The 17,866-nt window shown below is 41.8% G+C and overlaps 1 protein-coding gene across 3 annotated transcripts in view; it reads right to left on the bottom strand.

Annotated features, from left to right (window-relative positions):
* The window catches only part of bcar1 (BCAR1 scaffold protein, Cas family member), a 109,730-nt gene that overhangs the window by 70,654 nt on the left and 21,210 nt on the right, over window positions 1-17,866 (bottom strand). The window contains exon 1 of one of the 3 annotated variants that reach the window (XM_088006639.1): window positions 8,054-8,596. The exons of the other annotated variants lie outside the window; for them this stretch is intronic. Coding sequence (XP_087862765.1) covers window positions 8,054-8,065 — 12 coding nt within the window. The 5' untranslated portion in view covers window positions 8,066-8,596. Of the gene's footprint in view, window positions 1-8,053; window positions 8,597-17,866 lie in introns of those variants that run through there. 3 annotated transcript variants of the gene reach the window in all.

The raw sequence follows: 17,866 nt of genomic DNA, 5'->3' as shown, positions 1-17,866 counted from the left end.
ATCCGATTATAATTAAGTGGGTGCCTCACATTCACTATCAAACTCTCTCACATTCACTATCAAAATCTCTCACATTCACTATCAAACTCTCTCACATTCACTATCCAGAGTTTGATTGCAACGAAAGTTAACTTAAAATTTCAGTTTCTGATTGGACCCCAGGCAGGAGTAGGCAGGTTTTCACGGACAGAAAAATAGCTGAGCGGCAGTGACTAACCGAGGCAACTAATATTTTAAATGACATCGTTAATGTTCCTACATTAATGTCAGCATTATCAGAAGTGTTTAGAAGCCGACAGCCAGCATCGGAAACCCCATCTATCAGTGGGAAAAAGCTAGCTGCCTCTTCGGAAATGGCAGAAAATTCAGCCTGCACTCAATTTTAATGTGCGCGACAGCGCAAGTTATGGCGTTCTCTTTTCAAAATAAAAGCGCATCTCCAGTTTATGTTTGATTCACACATCAAGTTTCTCTCCGGCGGCTATAACAGGCTAAAGCTTTGTGTTAATTAACCCTCTATGGCATGACTTTTTTATTTTTTGGGGGAAAGTTATTTTCCTGCATTCTTTGGGAGCTTGTTGATCCCTAATTACATATCAATCATAAAATCGGACCCTGACACCTCCCGGAACCGAATTTGGGTTTGTTGCCTCAGGGCAACATTGCGCTACAAGGGGTCTAAAATGCCAAGTTTTCTACAGTGATTATGAGAAATGAAATACAAATCAAACAAAAACTATATTAATAAAAAACTTTTTTTTTGACCAAAATAAATCAGACATGGTTCCAACTCACCAAATATAAAATAAACAACTAACTTTGATTAATGAATGGTACATTTGCGCAAATTACTAAAACAAGCATTTGTGTGTTTGTACATGTGTATGTTTGGCAGAGTTAGAATCACTAAGGATGTTGAAATTAGTCTTTTTCCCTATTATATGTTAAACATCAGGAAGGAATTGCTTGCTGTTGTGAAAAAAAGTGTGTATCACATTTTTGGCACTTGATTATTGGCGTATCTGGGAATCACCATCTGTTTATCTGATTATCTATGGGTTGTAGCGACCAGATTCACATCAGTGACAGGACTTAGGGCTGCAGGTTCTTTTTATAAGAGTTTGTAGTTCTGATTTTTTTGGTAGAATTTGAGCCAAGCAAAGGACAACATTTCCACCAGCTCCCATATCTGGTAGATTTGACCCTGTGTAGATTTTCACGTTGTAAGGAACACCATCTGCTCCAGCTTTATGAAGTACCCTGCAGACCCATATATTTGGGTTTAGCAGGTATTGCTTCAGTCTTTACCTGCCTTGGAATGGGGCCATTTGTTCATTGATGACCAGCTCTTCACCCTTTGGGACTGAAGTCAGTTTTGAGGATAAACAAACAATGAAATAATGGTTGTACAGTGGATCCTCATGTTTTCATTGGGAATGACCCCAGCTTATGAACCATGCACATTTTGTCCATGAAACGATCTTGCATCTATCTCCTGTTGTAATCAATTGCATATCATTGATATGCAATTGATTACAAATATATATATATATATATATATATATATATATATATATATATATATATATATGTGTGTGTGTGTGTGTGTGTGTGTGTGTGTGTGTGTGTGTGTGTGTGTGTACTTTTGTCATAGTACCCACAAAATTTAAACCCTGGTAGTAATTCCCCGGCCCTCAGTGAAATCATTTCACCCTCAGCTTGTTGAAAATTGAAATCCATCCTTGGAGTTGTGGAAACTAACCAGCTCAAACATACACCTAAACTAAAGCAACTCAAACTGAAAATGTTTAATATTATCAGAATATATTTTCACAATATATTTTTGTTTTAATACCCTCAAACTGTTGGACTTTTGATTCCACTTATCACACTGTCAGGATCTCTTAATTGTCCATTCCATAAAATAACAACACATTTGGAAATGATTGTGTTCAACATATGACAGAGGACCCACACAGCAGCACATATTTAAGGGCTTTCCCAACCAGTACTTACACATCAGAGATAAAAACTTGTCCACACATACACTGTGATGACAAACTAGCTTTACCACTGTGCTAAAAACATCTTTGTGATGCAAGCACAAGCCCTCATCTTTACATTAGATATGACATTTAAAACCACAGAAGCTCAAAACAGCTCTGGATCAGCAAGAAGAGCCTAAATGTATGAACATTGAAGACTGAATACAAACTGAAGGAATCTGGCTGAGGTTGGTTTTAAGAAGCAGAGGTTTGCTCATAAATCCTCTGAGAAAGCTGCAGCTGAGATGTCACCGTGGACAATGAGTCAGCACTGAGCAGCAGGACAAACACGCCGTGATCCATAGCATGTTGTTTGTCAGCTAGCTGAAGTGCCAATCCAGACACAACCATACACAGACAGAGATTGTTCATATGGACAATGCACATGCTCCTGCTCTGAGACGGCCAGGAAGGAATAAGGGTTAAGAAACTCAGCTCAGAAAAAAAAACACGCTGGATACCATCAAAACAAAATACACCCCTCCCTTGAGAGGCGCTTCAAGAACAACGCCCCTGCTGCACTGTACACTCCTACAGCACACTCATACTGTGTTGTTAGTTGTGGATGACGCATTTTTTTTTACCTAATGCCAATTTTGAGACTCATTCAATGTCAGTGTTATCTACATGGAGTCTGGTCTATAGCACAAACAAAATCAAAGACAGCTTCCGTTGATTCAGTATCAAAGAGGTCATGTCATCCATTTTCTTTTATGGCTTTTATGTCAACATGTGGATTTTTTAAGAGCTCAAAAGTGAATAATTGGGAGAATAGTGGTAAATATGACAACATATTTCCATATTTGTACTGTAATTTCAGATGGAAACAACATGCTCCTGTAGTTTCATTAAATAACTGAGCTGTGCACTGACAAGGCGACTCCTCAGAATTATCACAGACTAATTGTGGTTTGGTTTTATTAAATAAAATGGCAGTAATTCAGAATGAATTTCTATTTCTAATCAGCAGCAATTTCAATCTGCAAGTTCAATCTGTAATTATTAAATAATGTTATCCATTCCACATCTAAAACAAAAACTCTCTAACATTTATCAGAAGTTAATTTGGTCCAGTCTGGTGATGACTGCAGGGTTCTGATCCACAGTGAGGGCAGATTCCAGTAACTCACTACCTCACTGACTGACTGTTGTAGTTCTACTTCTACTTTATTCATCTGGTGTCCCATCACCTACATCACCTACAGGTCTTTACATCACATGTGCAAAGTTAGCCTTGTTCTGTAAACATGTAGAAAATGGTGGATTTTAGCCTATTTTGAAAGTTGTTTTTTTTTAAAAACCCAAATCAGTTAAATCATTTCAGATAATACCTGAAAGGAGCATCTGCACAAAATAGACTTAATTCAGTTTACAGTTTGATATTTCATTTAGTCTTTTAAAAGCTTTTTGAAACATGTACATAGTATGTGACTGAATTCCTGTGGTGGAGATATGAATGATTCTGAATTGATTCACAAATATTAAAACATAATTATGTTTAAACTCATTTCAACAAATCCAGAAGGTTGAGCTCTGAATTATGTAAGAACAGCATGAGGTCCGTTTACAGTAAACACACAATCGAGTCTCTAAGACGGCTGAGCCAGAACCAAAACCTCCGCACTAAAGAGAAAACTGGTTTGGAGCAGAGTCACACCAGGTCCGCTGCATAAAACTAAGATACAATATTCTGAAGCAGGACAGACATGAGGAACTGCATCACACAGTCCTACATGGAGGTAGCAGTAAAATCTCATTACAAAGTTCAATGAAACTTTTTTCTGTAAAGGATTAGAGATCTAATTGAGTTGTTGAGAAGCAGGGCTTGGCGGCATAGTGAGGTCCTTTCTGTCAGGTCAGTTTGCCACAATCAGGATGAGTAACCAGCATAAACCAACCAGATTATAATTTCATTCCAATCAAGTTGAATCTAATCAAAATATTCTGATTTGGGCATTCTTATGATGAATTTTTATTCTCATGTGCCAGTTATTCTGATTATTTACATCCATGTAAACGTGCCTTCATGTTCATACTCTAAAACGAGAACAAAACAAAGTCTGGAGGTCTCTCAGGACAGCAGGGAGGATATTTCTAATGTGAATGTGTGAACTGTTATTGGCATAAATGTCCACATGTTTGGTAAGTACAGATATGGTGTTGTTCACCAAATGAGAGCAGTGAGGATTTCATGGGTGGAAATATGAAAGAGCTGTACAAGAATGTAGCAGAGGATGATCTTTAGGGATTTTGTTTTAGTTACTGATGAAGTAAGAAGACTGTTCAGAAGACTTAAGGCAAAAGGTCCTGTGGGGATTTGGGGGGGTGCACCCTGTTTCACAAGTAATTGATTTATAAACAGCTACATGAAATTTCCTTAAGATTTCTCCCTGGTTAGCTCTAGCTAACAGTTACTTGGTAAATATGCCAGAATATGTTGAAGGACCTGGCTCAAGAGAAATTTTGATGAAAACGACAACAAAAAAATTGTTATCAAGATTATAATGACTGATTGAATTTATGGATCTTAAGGTGAGTTCTCCTCTAGGTATGGGAAACACCTACACTCTGAGCTGGCTGTATCAGAGTGTTCAAGCTACCAACAACAGTTAGAGTAATCACTTAGCCAATGAAAAGTACAAATCATTTGAAGTGATACGCTTCCAGTTTGGGCAAAAGTCAGTAAGACAAGAATAGATTCCCAAGAGAGCGGAGCTGAAACAATGGTGCTGTGAAGAGGATGACCTCTGTTGTTTAACAAAGAAATCCCTCCTTGCAAAACGCCAGCCAGAGACCAGCGGATAAGTCAGTCAGGGCCAGAAGAGAATCATTTAGCCAGCAGCAGCTATTAATGTCAGACCAAAATGTTGAACATGTTGGTCTAGATTTAATGTGACTAAACAAACAGCAGGTGTAAATCCCAGCCTGGTTTTCATCCGTGTCCTCTATTCACGTTTTCTGTCCAAAGTGAAAAAATAACTTAAATAAAGAATATTTTGAGGTTTTTGAAAATAAATATATTGCTTCTGATCGCAATGAAATAAATGAAGTCATATGTTTTATGTTTCATAATGTTTCTAAGTGAAAGAGAACAGCACCTGCCTTGTGACTGGCTGACTGGCATCAGTCACGCATGATGCCTCTGGATGACCTGTTAGGTGAAGTAAGTCAGGGTCGGCAGAAAAACAGTCTGAACCTTTCTAACCAGGAACTGACCTGGTTCTGGATAACCGGTCAGATAACTCACAGCTCCAGGTGGGACATTAGAGCAGTATGAGTACATCAGACTGCAGGCAGTGGAGCGGTTGGTGTAGAGCAGTGATCCCCAACCCTGGTACTCAGGGCCTACTGCCCTGCATATTTTAGGTGTTTCCCTGCTGCTGCACACCTGGGTTAAAAGAACCGGTGATTAAGCAGCTTCTGCAGCAATTGCGGGACTACAAAAGAGGTAATGCAGTCATGTGAATCAGCTGTGCTGGAGTCCGGACTCATCAAAAACATTCAGGAGAGCGGTCCCTGAGGACCAGGGTTGGGAACCACTGGTGTAGAGTGTGTGCTTTTCTGTCATGTTGGGGGGCAGAAGGGAATTCCAGGCCTCCATGACTCAGCCAGTAAATCAGTGACAAAAACAAGATTTATGTCCTCACAGAGTCAATTCCTTAAAATTATCCCTTCCTTTAAGTTTATATTTAAATATAAGTGTAAAATGACAGACTGAACTTATCTGAGGACCTGTGTTAATTCTGAACAGATATATCTGAGTGACTTACAGAAGTTAAGACTGAAACCAGAATCTCAAAATATCTCAATCTGATAAAGAAGCAGCAAGTCAGTCAGACATAGATCACTTTGATTTGAACATTTTTCCCACCCTGAGTGGGATATTTTTCACCAGTGTGATGTTGGACAGGATGTCATCTTAGCTTTATGATCACAGCCTTTATGACAGCAGCACTGATAGTTTACTGATATTACTGGATTAGACATCGCCACAGTAAGAAATGATATTTCATCCTCAGTGTTAGTTGTGAAGCTGATTTTCAGATGATGAATAAAATAAAATAAAAAAAATATTGCAAAATGTAAATTAAGTCCAATGTTAGGTCTGTGTAAGCTGTCCCTTAAACTGCATGGAGTTTGCATGTTCTTCTGGTGGGTTCTCTGTCGATACTCCAACTTCCTCCCAAAGTCCAAAAACATGACAGTCTTTATACATTCTCCTGGGTTGCATCTACTTGCTGATCAAGAAGAGTTATAAAGATTAGTATCTTTTCCTATAATGTAATTTTTCGTACATCAAATTTGAGACTAAAAGTGAAGTTTGAATCACATTTCATTTTAAGCAATACTGTGTTTTCTTATTAAAAGCACGTTGAACTGCCTTGTTGCTGAAAATGTGCTATATAAATAAAATTACCTTACATAAAAGAAAAGGAATTGAATTGTTTTTACTAGCATTTCTCCTTCATATATTTATTTTGCTACCCTAAGTAGCTACTACAGAGCGGGACAATTTTTTATTTGATTACTCTATTATTTGTGAGAATAACAGACTACTAATGTACTAAAATAATGGTTTACAACAACCTTAGGATACAGTTTTAGAACCCAGCCTTGCTTAAGCTTCTCCCCAGCTTCAGTTTTCTCTCTCTGGTGTTTTCCTTGCTCTTAATGATGTTGGTTCATTCATTCAGTTGATCTATTATTTGAATCCTAGCAGAATATTTAAAAGTTTGTAGTTATAGAGTGACAAAAGTTTGAAAATTTTAAAGGAAATAAACACTTTTCTAAATGTTTGGATTATTTCCCTAAATAATTCAAACTAAAACAGTGAAATGAGTAAATAAGCATCAGTATATGCTATTTTCTGTGGTCTGGAGGGAAACCTCCTGGTCTCTTGAAGGTCTCTGTTTTTGCTCTTGTTAAGGGACCTTATTCTGAAATGAAGCCACCATTTTATCACAGGTCATTCAAAAAAAATGATGCTGGGATCATCAACATGAAACAAATAAAGATCTGACTACACAGACCTGCTTGTCTCCATTCTGTCTCTAAGAGTGATCCTGAAGGATGAGGAACAGCATGGTTGCCATTCACAGCCAGCAGTGAAGCTCTGACAGAGCAGCAGCTGTGTGCCAACTCACTGGAATGCTATCCCATATTAATTACACACTAATTACTGGCGTGTAATTACTTGTTCCACTCATAGCAATCTACTCTGCAGTGTTTCTCTGTCTGCTACATTCCTGACTGTGTAGTTACCCTAAACACACAAACATGGAGGCAGGATGTGAACCACACAACTGAAGTCTCACAAACAGCAGGGAATGTCAGGGGCTGTTAGCTACTCCCAGCTAGCCAAAGCTTTTCTATTAGACTGGAGTTCGCCTCTCCTGCCCTTTGGCCATTAAATCTGTATTTCTCTCTACCATGTTACTGAGTCAGCGGAAACACACACACACACATGCGCGCACAAACACACACACTCAATGCCCTCCACCCCCATCTGTCCCATTCCATCTTTAGTTTCTCACTTTTCCAGCATAATAAACCCATCAAGTTCCACCTCTGACCTCCTCCTTTGGATGGTCTGGTCTCTCCTTTCCATATTTTCCATTTTACCTCCATTTAACGTCACCGTTAGCTCGGCTGTTGATCTTCTCTCTGTAACTTAACCTTTAATAAGAATGGGAGGAGTTTTTAACTTTATGTTCTTTCACATTCCACTACAGCACAGTCAAAGTACACACACACACACACCCTGCTGAGAGCCAACAAAAGGCAGGAATCCGCAGAGAAAAAAAGTTCACTCCAATTTCTCTCCCTCCTCCCCGTCTTTTTTCCCCCTCAGCTCCCTCCACCCCCGCCTCCGTCCAGACAGAGCTGAGGTATAACAGGTCCTGCTAAAATCTTCAAATGCTAAACCAATAACAAGCAGTCAAACACCAAAGAAAGAAAAAAAAAACCCTTAGGAAGTAGTGATTTTCCACACACATACACACACTCACCAAATAGTTCATTTTATCCCTGGAGCTGTGACCTAGATGGTGTAATTCCAGGACAGGACTTTCTCAGTCCCTGGGAGACACTTAGATCCTGAAGGAAGATCCTCAAGTTCCCCCCGAAAACCCCTTCAGCTTTTAGCCCTCCTCTCTCCTTTTTCCTCTCCGTAGCTCCTTTAGTTTGGTTCTGTCTTCTTTTCAGCACTCAAGCAGATCCCGATGCATCCTGCTACTTCCTGATCTCACACAACAAGAATGAGAGTGCTGCGTGGCCCATCTACCAGCCCCCTGCTGCCCCTTCCTTCCCCTGATCACTCGTACCTCTGCGGGAGGAAAAGAGGGAGGAGAGAGGAACCCGACACGTCACTTCCTCTCAGATCCTGGTACCACCGGTCTACCCTGGTCATTTGAGCTCTTATCATGCAAATGGTTTTGCCCTCCCAATGTCCCCACTGCTCCTTCTCTTTCTCCCCCTGGCTGTGAGAGGCCGTCAGTGCACTGTAGACATTCTGCACAGCAAACGCATCACATCATTTTATCAGCCTGAGGCCTGATAAAAATCAACTGGATGTAAAAGCACAACAAACAGAAACCTGCTGCAGAAAACTTAGAGAAACCAGCATTTCCCATATTCCTGGAGATCTCAGAGATGAAAAGCAGAACTGGTCTGAGCTCCTGATCTGTTATATAAAAAAAACCACAATATGTTTCTCTACGTATTTTATTTATTTGCATAAAGTGCCTCCTGAAAGAATCACAATGCTTGACTTTCTTTGCATTTTGTTATGTTAGAAACTTATTCTAACTCGAACTGACAAATAATCTTTAAAAACAAGAGGAACACAGAATAGATCACAATGCCTAACAAAAAATTTCAGGTCGAGGTGTAAACCTATAAAAAAAAAATTAATTCAACAAAATACATAGGTAGCTAGTTTACAGTATTCTAAAGTCTTGAGCCTCTGAAAACATGGATGTCTTGTTTTTTTTTTTTACTTATTTTTTATTGAACATTTCTTCGAACAGATACAGAGGAGAGATATCAATACATTTACATTCATATACAAATGTTCGTCATCAATGTCCTTATTTAACTGGTTACAAAAGTGGCATCATCTGTAGTCGCTCCACTTTTCCCATTTTACAATAAACTGATCCTCCTGCAATCTTAGTCTATGTGTGATCTTCTCCATCACAAAGATTTTTTCCACAATGCCCAGCCACCGCTCCACCGTCGGTGGTTCCTGTTTGTACCATAGTTTTGTGATGGGATTTTTTGTTGCTGAGAGCAATATTTTAAAAAGATATTCATCATCCTTTTCAATTACGTCGTGTGTGAGACAGCCCAGGTAGAGTGTTTTACATGATCTGGGTATTCCATATCCTAATATGTTTTTCAAGTTAAGATATACATTATGCCAGTATGTGGTTAACTTTTGACAGAACCAGAATATGTGCGTGTGACCTGCATCAGTCTGGTCACAGTCTCCAGTATGACTGTGAACTAGATACCATCCTGGTCCTGATCTTTGGGGTTATGAAAAATCTAATCATATTTTTCCAATTAAATTCCCTCCACACAAAGAAGCAGGTGGCTGTGCACTGCATTTTACAGATTTTAAACCATTCTTCCACGCTCATATGTTCAATGATCAATGTCCCCCAATGCCCGCCCATGCCGCCGGCCCGCTACGGACACCGTGAAAGCTCAAACAAGGTGTTTCAGCAAAGTTATCCCACTTTTTCCAACTGCATGTGCCCTAATCAGACACACATAGTGCGTGTTTTCTCCCAGCCTATGGGAGAACGGTACCTGATGGGGAAACGCGAATCCATGTGCCTTCAATTTCTTCAGTTTCAAAGAACTTAGCACCAACTAGGCACAGCGAGAGCATTACACGTTTTTGATGTGTACCGTTACTGTGTGAACAAAGATTGTAATTAGAACGTTTTCATGTAGAAGATGATCCAACAAAAACAGAACAAATATTCCGTTTTTGTTGTATCTTTGTCGTGTAAACGCCCCCTTAGAGTTCATCACCTGTTCAGTTATTTTACCTTTGTTTACCTTTGCTGTGGCATCACAGCCGCTGTAATTTCTGAACGTTCAATAAACGACAAACTTGGGCTAATTACCTCGTTCTTTGTGACTATACGTCATTTACAACAAACATCAAACACGGTAAATATGTTTCATTAAGTATTTAACAAACAAATGGCTTCTACTGCGATAATTATGTGAAATTAAATTAATTGTCTAATATAAAAAAATAGTTTGATGCTGTCGGGTTCAAAGTCTGAAAGGCTTTTCCTTTATCAAACAATTTTTTTTGCCTCTTATTTAGTGGAAATATTGATGTTGATGAGACTTTCTCCAAAATTATAACCTTTTTCAACCTTTATAGCTCCACTGTTGAAAATGAGAAGCTAACATTCACAAGTGACAGTGAAATAAAATCCAGTCCAACATCTGGTTTGAGGTGATTCCTCTGGAACCTGTTGGAGGAAAAATATCCCAACTTCAGAAGATGAGCTTTAACTTAACTGAGCTCTGTGGTTCCTCCTATCAGTATGAGAGTCAGGGTGAGGAGGCGCCATGTTAGGAAGATGAAGCTGCAGGATCTTGAGAACAAACAGGTCATGATGCTGGGCTGCTGATTATCCCTCTGTCTGGACACAGGATCAATATAACCAGTTTAAAAGGTAAAATGAATGGTTATATGCCAGACATGGAAAACTGGGATGCACTCCATGCCATGATGTTCAGAATTTAGGTCTCATGGCATCTCAAGGTTCAACATTGGAGCCAGTGGGCTGAAGGAAATACAGCTCTAATTTGTAACAATTCACAATTCATCGCTTTGCAAAAAAATTAATCAGCACAGAAACTCCAAAGCACACAAAGAAGCAATATATATATATATATGTATTGGGGCTGAAACGATTCCTCGAATGATTCGAGTACCTCGATTACTAAAATTCCTCGAGGAAAATTTACCTGCCTCGAAGCTTTGTTAATTTATGTTTTATTAGTTAGCGCACCGTGTTCCGTGCGTGTTCATTTGCGTTGCGCGGAGCTCTCACTTCCGCCTCTGAGTTGTTGACAAAAGCTAAGTCTCAGCGGCATAAAGTCCAATCTTCAAGATTGGCCCGTGGGAATTTTATTGATTGATGATAATGCCCGACTTTTTATCGTTTTTGGGGAACCAATAAGCATCCTTAAAATGACTGGGGAATGCCTGGAGTACGGCAGCATTTCTCCTCCGGGGCTGCTGGTTGAAAGCGAACGGCGGGAAGAGCGCTGAGGTGAGCGGATAGACTGAACAGGGCGGGCGGCTGAGTAGCTGATGCTTACCGTGGAAATGTAGCTTTACCGACGAACCGCACAATAAATTTCATATCCCGGTCTGAAGAAACGGGTGGCGGAGCGCATCGTACATGGCTGGTAGATGAGTTTCTGAGTGTGACCAGTGAAGGTGTCGTAAATATCCCGTATTGCTTCCCCCCGTGTTCGTCCCCCGGTCTAACGGTTCGTCAGTCCGCTGGTCTATTTCCTCCCCTCCACCCCATCTTACGTTCGTTCATTCGCCCTCTCCTCCCACTCCAGGCGGCATTTCCCGTATTTTCAAACCCAAAGCGTGACAGGTTAGGTGGCAAGGTGAGTTTAATTAATCTATTAAACTCACTGAAGATGAATACATAAACTAAAAGCTGGATTGTAGACATTTTTATAAGCATATTTGTGAGCCTGCCTCTTTGTTACTAAATTCAATATAATTTCAGATTTTTCTATAACTTTTCTTCTGGTTAACTTAGAAAGTGAGCTATTATTGTTACAGGTTAGTTTTCTAAACTACAATAAAGCAACTGTTAGGGATGCTCAAATATGAAAAATTGGACTGATATTGATATCTGATAGTAACACCGACTGGTATTATGCCAGATTTACCAATATTTCATTTTATAATTTTTTTTATCCGATTACTCGATTAATCGTAAGAATAATCGATAGATTACTCGATTACTAAAATATTCGTTTACAACAGCCCTAATATATATATATATATATAAAATTCCCTTCTCACCCTCCGCGGGTGGTCTCTCTCATTCATCCTCTGAGCTCGGGTCCTCTACCATAGGCCTGTGAGCTTGAGGGTTCTCCTCCAGTATCTTGGCTGTGCTTAGAACTGCACATTTCTGGACTGAGATGTCTGATGTTGTTCCTGGGATCTGTTTGAGCCACTGCTCCAGTTTGGGGGTGACTGCCCCGAGGGCCCCGATGACCACAGGCACCACTGTGGTTTTCACCTTCCAGGCCTTCTCCAGTTCCTCTCTGAGGCCCTGGTATTTCTCCAGTTTCTCGTGCTCCTTTTTCCTGATGTTGTGGTCACTTGGTATTGCTACATCCACCACAACGGCTTTCCTCTGTTCTTTATCCACCACCACAATGTCCGGTTGGTTCGCCATTACCAACCGGTAATATATATGGACGTAACAATATATATATATATATATATATATATATATATATATATATATATATATATATATATAGCTGACTGTATAGCTCAGTGGGTAAGACACCAGTCTACCACCTGGGAGACCGGGGTTCGAATCCAGGTTGGGGGCAAGTTACAACAGTGCAATTGAGCTATGCAGTGTGGGTCCCTAGGCAAGACCCTTGGAGCTATATAGCCTACCTCATACAATGAGAGACACTGATAAGCATGACATGCCGGCTCAGACGTCGCCCGGCCAAACAAGGTCTGCGTCAGGTGCTGGGGAACCAGAGCACCTTGATGAAAAATGGGCTACTGGAACAAGACGGAAATGGGCGAGAGACGAAAACATGGATCTGTTGGAATGCTACTACTCAAGTAACCCTAGTCAGAGGGGTTACATGCAAAGACTGAGGGTGGAATGGTTACTTCGACACCCACAGTCTACAATGACTGCCAAACAACTAGTAGCTCAGTGCTCCAACATCCGCAAACGGCAACTGCTATCACAACTTGAGATTGACGAGGTACAACACAAATGCTACGGCATAAGGGAGGAGCCCAAAGGTAAGGTCAGGGGGGAGTTAACTACTCCCCACCCCGAGACTGGGTATGCAGCCCCAGTAATGAACGAACTATCAAAGCTGAACGAGACAGCAACTGACCTGAGAGAGAGAATCGTGGCCCGAATGAACACCAGGCAACCCCGACGCCAATTACAACGGCTGAGTGAAGTACCATCAGAAAGTCTCATTGAAGATGTGAATGCAGCATTGAGAACAATCAATGTTCTCAATGCTGGCCTGGTAGGGATTGAGAACAATCCCTACCAACACCATAACAGAAACCAATGAGCTGATATACAACTCAGCATCAGTGATCCTTGAAATGCTCGGCTATAAGAGCAACCATGAGACCCAATATCCATCATGGAAAAGACGGTTAGAGGCTAAGATCAAGATAACAAGGAGGGAAGTGAGCCAGCTGTCAGAGCTCCTAAGGGGTGCAATGAAAAGATCAGTACCCAAGAAGTACAGCCAGATGCCCATACCTGAAGCACTCGAAACTGCCAAACAAAGGCTCCAAGCCTTGGCCAGCCGCCTAAAGAGATACACAAGAGAGAATGAAGCCAGGAGGATCAACCGGCTCTTCTCCACCCAACCAGCTAAAGTGTACTCTCAATGGCAGGGTACTAACAACAGAGCAGACCCACCAAGGCTGGAGACTGAACAATACTGGAAAGGCATATGGGAAAGGGAGGCGTCCCACAACAGCAAGGCACAGTGGCTAACCTCTCTACGAGAGGACCACAGCAACCTCCCTGAACAAGCCCCGGTAACCATCACTGTGGCAGATGTCCAAGAAAGAGTCTCGGGTATGAAAAACTGGACAGCACCAGGGCCTGACATGATCCATGCCTACTGGCTAAAGAAACTCACTGCCCTCCATGAGCGACTGGCAGCTCAACTGAACCAGCTGCTACAGAATGGGACTCACCCTGAATGGTTAACTGAAGGGCGCACAATCCTGATCCAGAAGGATCCCTCAAAGGGTTCAGTCCCATCCAACTATCGGCCAATAACCTGTCTCTCTACAACATGGAAGCTCATGTCAGGCATCATAGCGGCTAAGATAAGCGGACACATGGATAAATACATGAGCACGGCACAGAAGGGCATCGGCATAAATAGTAGAGGAGCCAAACACCAACTCCTTGTAGACCACACAGTCGCCCGAGACTGCAAAACCCGACACACCAACCTGTGCACCGCTTGGATTGATTACAAGAAAGCCTATGACTCAATGCCACACACCTGGATCATTGAATGCTTAGAGATGTACAACATCAATAGGACTCTAAGAGCCTTCATTGCAAACTCGATGGGGCTGTGGAAAACCACCCTTGAAGCCAACTGCAAACCGCTTGCACAAGTGTCCATCAAATGTGGCATATACCAAGGAGATGCTCTGTCCCCACTGCTGTTCTGCATAGGCCTGAACCCCCTCAGCCAAATCATCAACAAGACTGGCTACGGATACCGACTTAAGAATGGGGCCACAATCAGTCACCTCCTCTACATGGATGACATCAAGCTGTACGCCAAGAGCGAGCGAGACATCGACTCACTGATCCACACCACCAGGATCTACAGCACTGACATTGGGATGTCATTCGGACTAGAGAAGTGTGGCCGGATGGTTACAAAGAGAGGGAAGGTCGTCCGCACAGAAGGGGTCTCACTCCCAGAGGGAACGATAGCAGACATAGAGCACAGCTACAAGTACCTGGGAATACCACAAGCAAATGGCAACCTCGATGAGGTCACAAGGAAAGGAGCCACAGCCAAATACCTCCAACGAATAAGGCAAGTCCTGAGAAGCCAGCTCAATGGCAAGAACAAGATCCGTGCAATAAACAGCTATGCCTTACCAGTAATCAGATACCCTGCCGGAATAATTAGCTGGCCAATGGAAGAGATGAAGGCCACGGATGTTAAGACTCGGAAGCTACTAACCATGCATGGAGGGTTCCACCCCAAATCCAGCACCCTGAGACTGTACACGAGCCGTAAGGAAGGAGGCAGAGGACTAGTGAGTGTGAGAGCCACTGTCCAGGATGAAACATCTAAGATCCATAAATACATCAAGGACAAAGCCTCAACGGACGATGTGCTCAGCGAATGTCTCAGGCAATGGGGAACAGAGGACGAGGTGCTGGAGGAACCATCATGGGAAGACAAGCCCCTACATGGGATGTACCACCGACAAATAACTGAAGTGGCTGATATCAGGAAATCCTACCAATGGCTGGAGAAAGCTGGACTCAAGGACAGCACGGAGGCCCTCATCCTGGCCGCCCAGGAACAGGCCCTAAACACCAGAGCAATAGAAGCTCAGATCTACCACACCAGACAAGACCCAAGGTGTAGGTTGTGCAAGGAGGCCTCTGAGACAGTCCAGCACATAACAGCAGGGTGCAAGATGCTGGCAGGGAAAGCGTACATGGAACGACATAACCAAGTGGCGGGCATAGTGTACAGGAACATCTGTGCAGAATATGGACTGGAAGCCCCGAGGTCAAAATGGGGGACACCCCCAAAGGTGGTGGAGAATGACCGAGCTAAGATCCTGTGGGACTTCCAGATCCAGACAGACAAGATGGTAATGTCGAACCAACCGGACATTGTGGTGGTGGATAAAGAACAGAGGAAAGCCGTTGTGGTGGATGTAGCAATACCAAGTGACCACAACATCAGGAAAAAGGAGCATGAGAAACTGGAGAAATACCAGGGCCTCAGAGAGGAACTGGAGAAGGCCTGGAAGGTGAAGACCACAGTGGTGCCTGTGGTCATCGGGGCCCTCGGGGCAGTCACCCCCAAACTGGAGCAGTGGCTCAAACAGATCCCAGGAACAACATCAGACATCTCAGTCCAGAAATGTGCAGTTCTAGGCACAGCCAAGATACTGCGCAGAACCCTCAAGCTCCCAGGCCTCTGGTAGAGGACCCGAGCTCAGAGGATGAAAGAGACCACCCACGGAGGGTGAGAGGGGAATTTTTATATATATATATATATATATATATATATATATATATATATATATATATATATATATATATATACACTTTTTGAAGTCTTGAATTTCCGCCGTGATGGTGTTTAGCCCCTCTAGCACGACCTGGAGCTACTTCGAGTCACAGCTTTCTTCTTCCATCCATCCATCCATCCATTTTCTTCTGGTTCATCCGAGGTCGGGTCGCGGGGGCAGCAGCTTCAGAAGGGAGGCCCAGACTTCCCTCTCCCCAGCTTTCTTCTTCCATTTGCTCAAATTCGGAGTAGTGTTCTTTGGGCATTTCTGATTCAAATCGTGTTTTAATTAATTTCTTTGCTTTAGGGAGGTTTTTTGTTTCTTCGACAAGGGAGCTCGATCTCGGCTGTCTTGGTTTTAGGGGATTTTCTCCCAGCCTTCTCTCTGGGCTCAGGATCAGTCAGGTTGAATGGGCAGAATAAGCAGGTTATCTTTTCAGGTGCACAGATAGATTTAAGTCTCATTTTCCTGTGTGACTGTGATCTATATTTGGCTGATTTCATCTTAACATATGTTAGGAGTCCAGCCTAGAAATGTCTGCTTTGGACTAATCAGTGCAGATAATAACTGTATTTGTTCTAGCTTGACAATCTGTAAGGTGTCACCAGGTAATATTTAATCAAACTGACCTTTACCTTTCAACACAGAGTGTTTTCCTTCTTGCCTCTCTACCGTAAACCCCTGATTGGTGGATTGGTGAAGAGTGTTAGTGAAGTTTGACTGTATGGGTGGTTCTCCTTTCTCTCTGCCCTAATGACTATGGCGTGTTCGTGGTCACCTCTGACCAAGGCCCGTCTCCCATTTCCAGTAAAGGAGACCACAGTGTTCAGTACTGCTGGACCTGGTTCTTATTCTTCCACAGATTTCTGCTTTGACATAAAGCAGTTAATGAGGTCTACAGGACATTCCTCTGACTCCACTGTTTGGTTTCTCCTCTGATGTAAAGTGTTGACTGTGGGACCTTATCAGGACAAACGTCCCATTCAAAATTATATCCAATCAAGTGAAAATGATAAAGGTGGACTACAATCTAGTTTCAGAAACATTATAAGTATGGATGTAAGATGTACCTGACCTCACTTCTTCATTCAAAAGGGTGTGAATACTTTTGTATTTATGATATTAAATGCTTACATTTTTTATGAATTTACAAAGTGCTTGAAAATATGTTTTCACTTTGTCATTACAGTGTGCTATACTGACTATTCTGAAATCAAATGAAAAACAAGTCTTTATGTTAACGAAATATAGGAAAAATGTATACTTTTGGGTCTTGACTGATAAGCATAAAAAAAATTAAGGCAACCAGTTGCATAATTTATTTAAATAGATACAGCAGAATATTTTTTGTCATTGTTGTTAAAACCAAGATATTTGTCATTAGGGGTAAATTTTAGACACATGAAGTTGGATGGTGTTGATTATTTTCACTTTCTTAAACCCTGATTCTTGTCTCACAACGCTCTGCTTAGTTTGGAGTATGAAATCAAGTCCTTTGAAATATGAGCAATGTTTGGTAGATAAATTCCACAGAGATCCATCAACCGGCCAACTGACTTTTCAGCCACCGCTGCCTGGATCCATGTCGACAACAGCTCTATTATGTCTGGTCCTTACTGCACCATTGCCAACTATCCACAAGATCATACCACACACCTACGCACACTACCCCACAGCCCTCCATGTCAAACTGACCTCCACACACACCAACACTGTGCAGAACAAAAAGACA

This window comes from Poecilia mexicana, unplaced genomic scaffold (assembly GCF_051168715.1).
Source record: "Poecilia mexicana isolate PSO_F unplaced genomic scaffold, ASM5116871v1 scaffold_6, whole genome shotgun sequence".
Taxonomy (NCBI): domain Eukaryota; kingdom Metazoa; phylum Chordata; class Actinopteri; order Cyprinodontiformes; family Poeciliidae; genus Poecilia; species Poecilia mexicana.
This window is presented reverse-complemented; position numbering and strand designations above follow the sequence as displayed.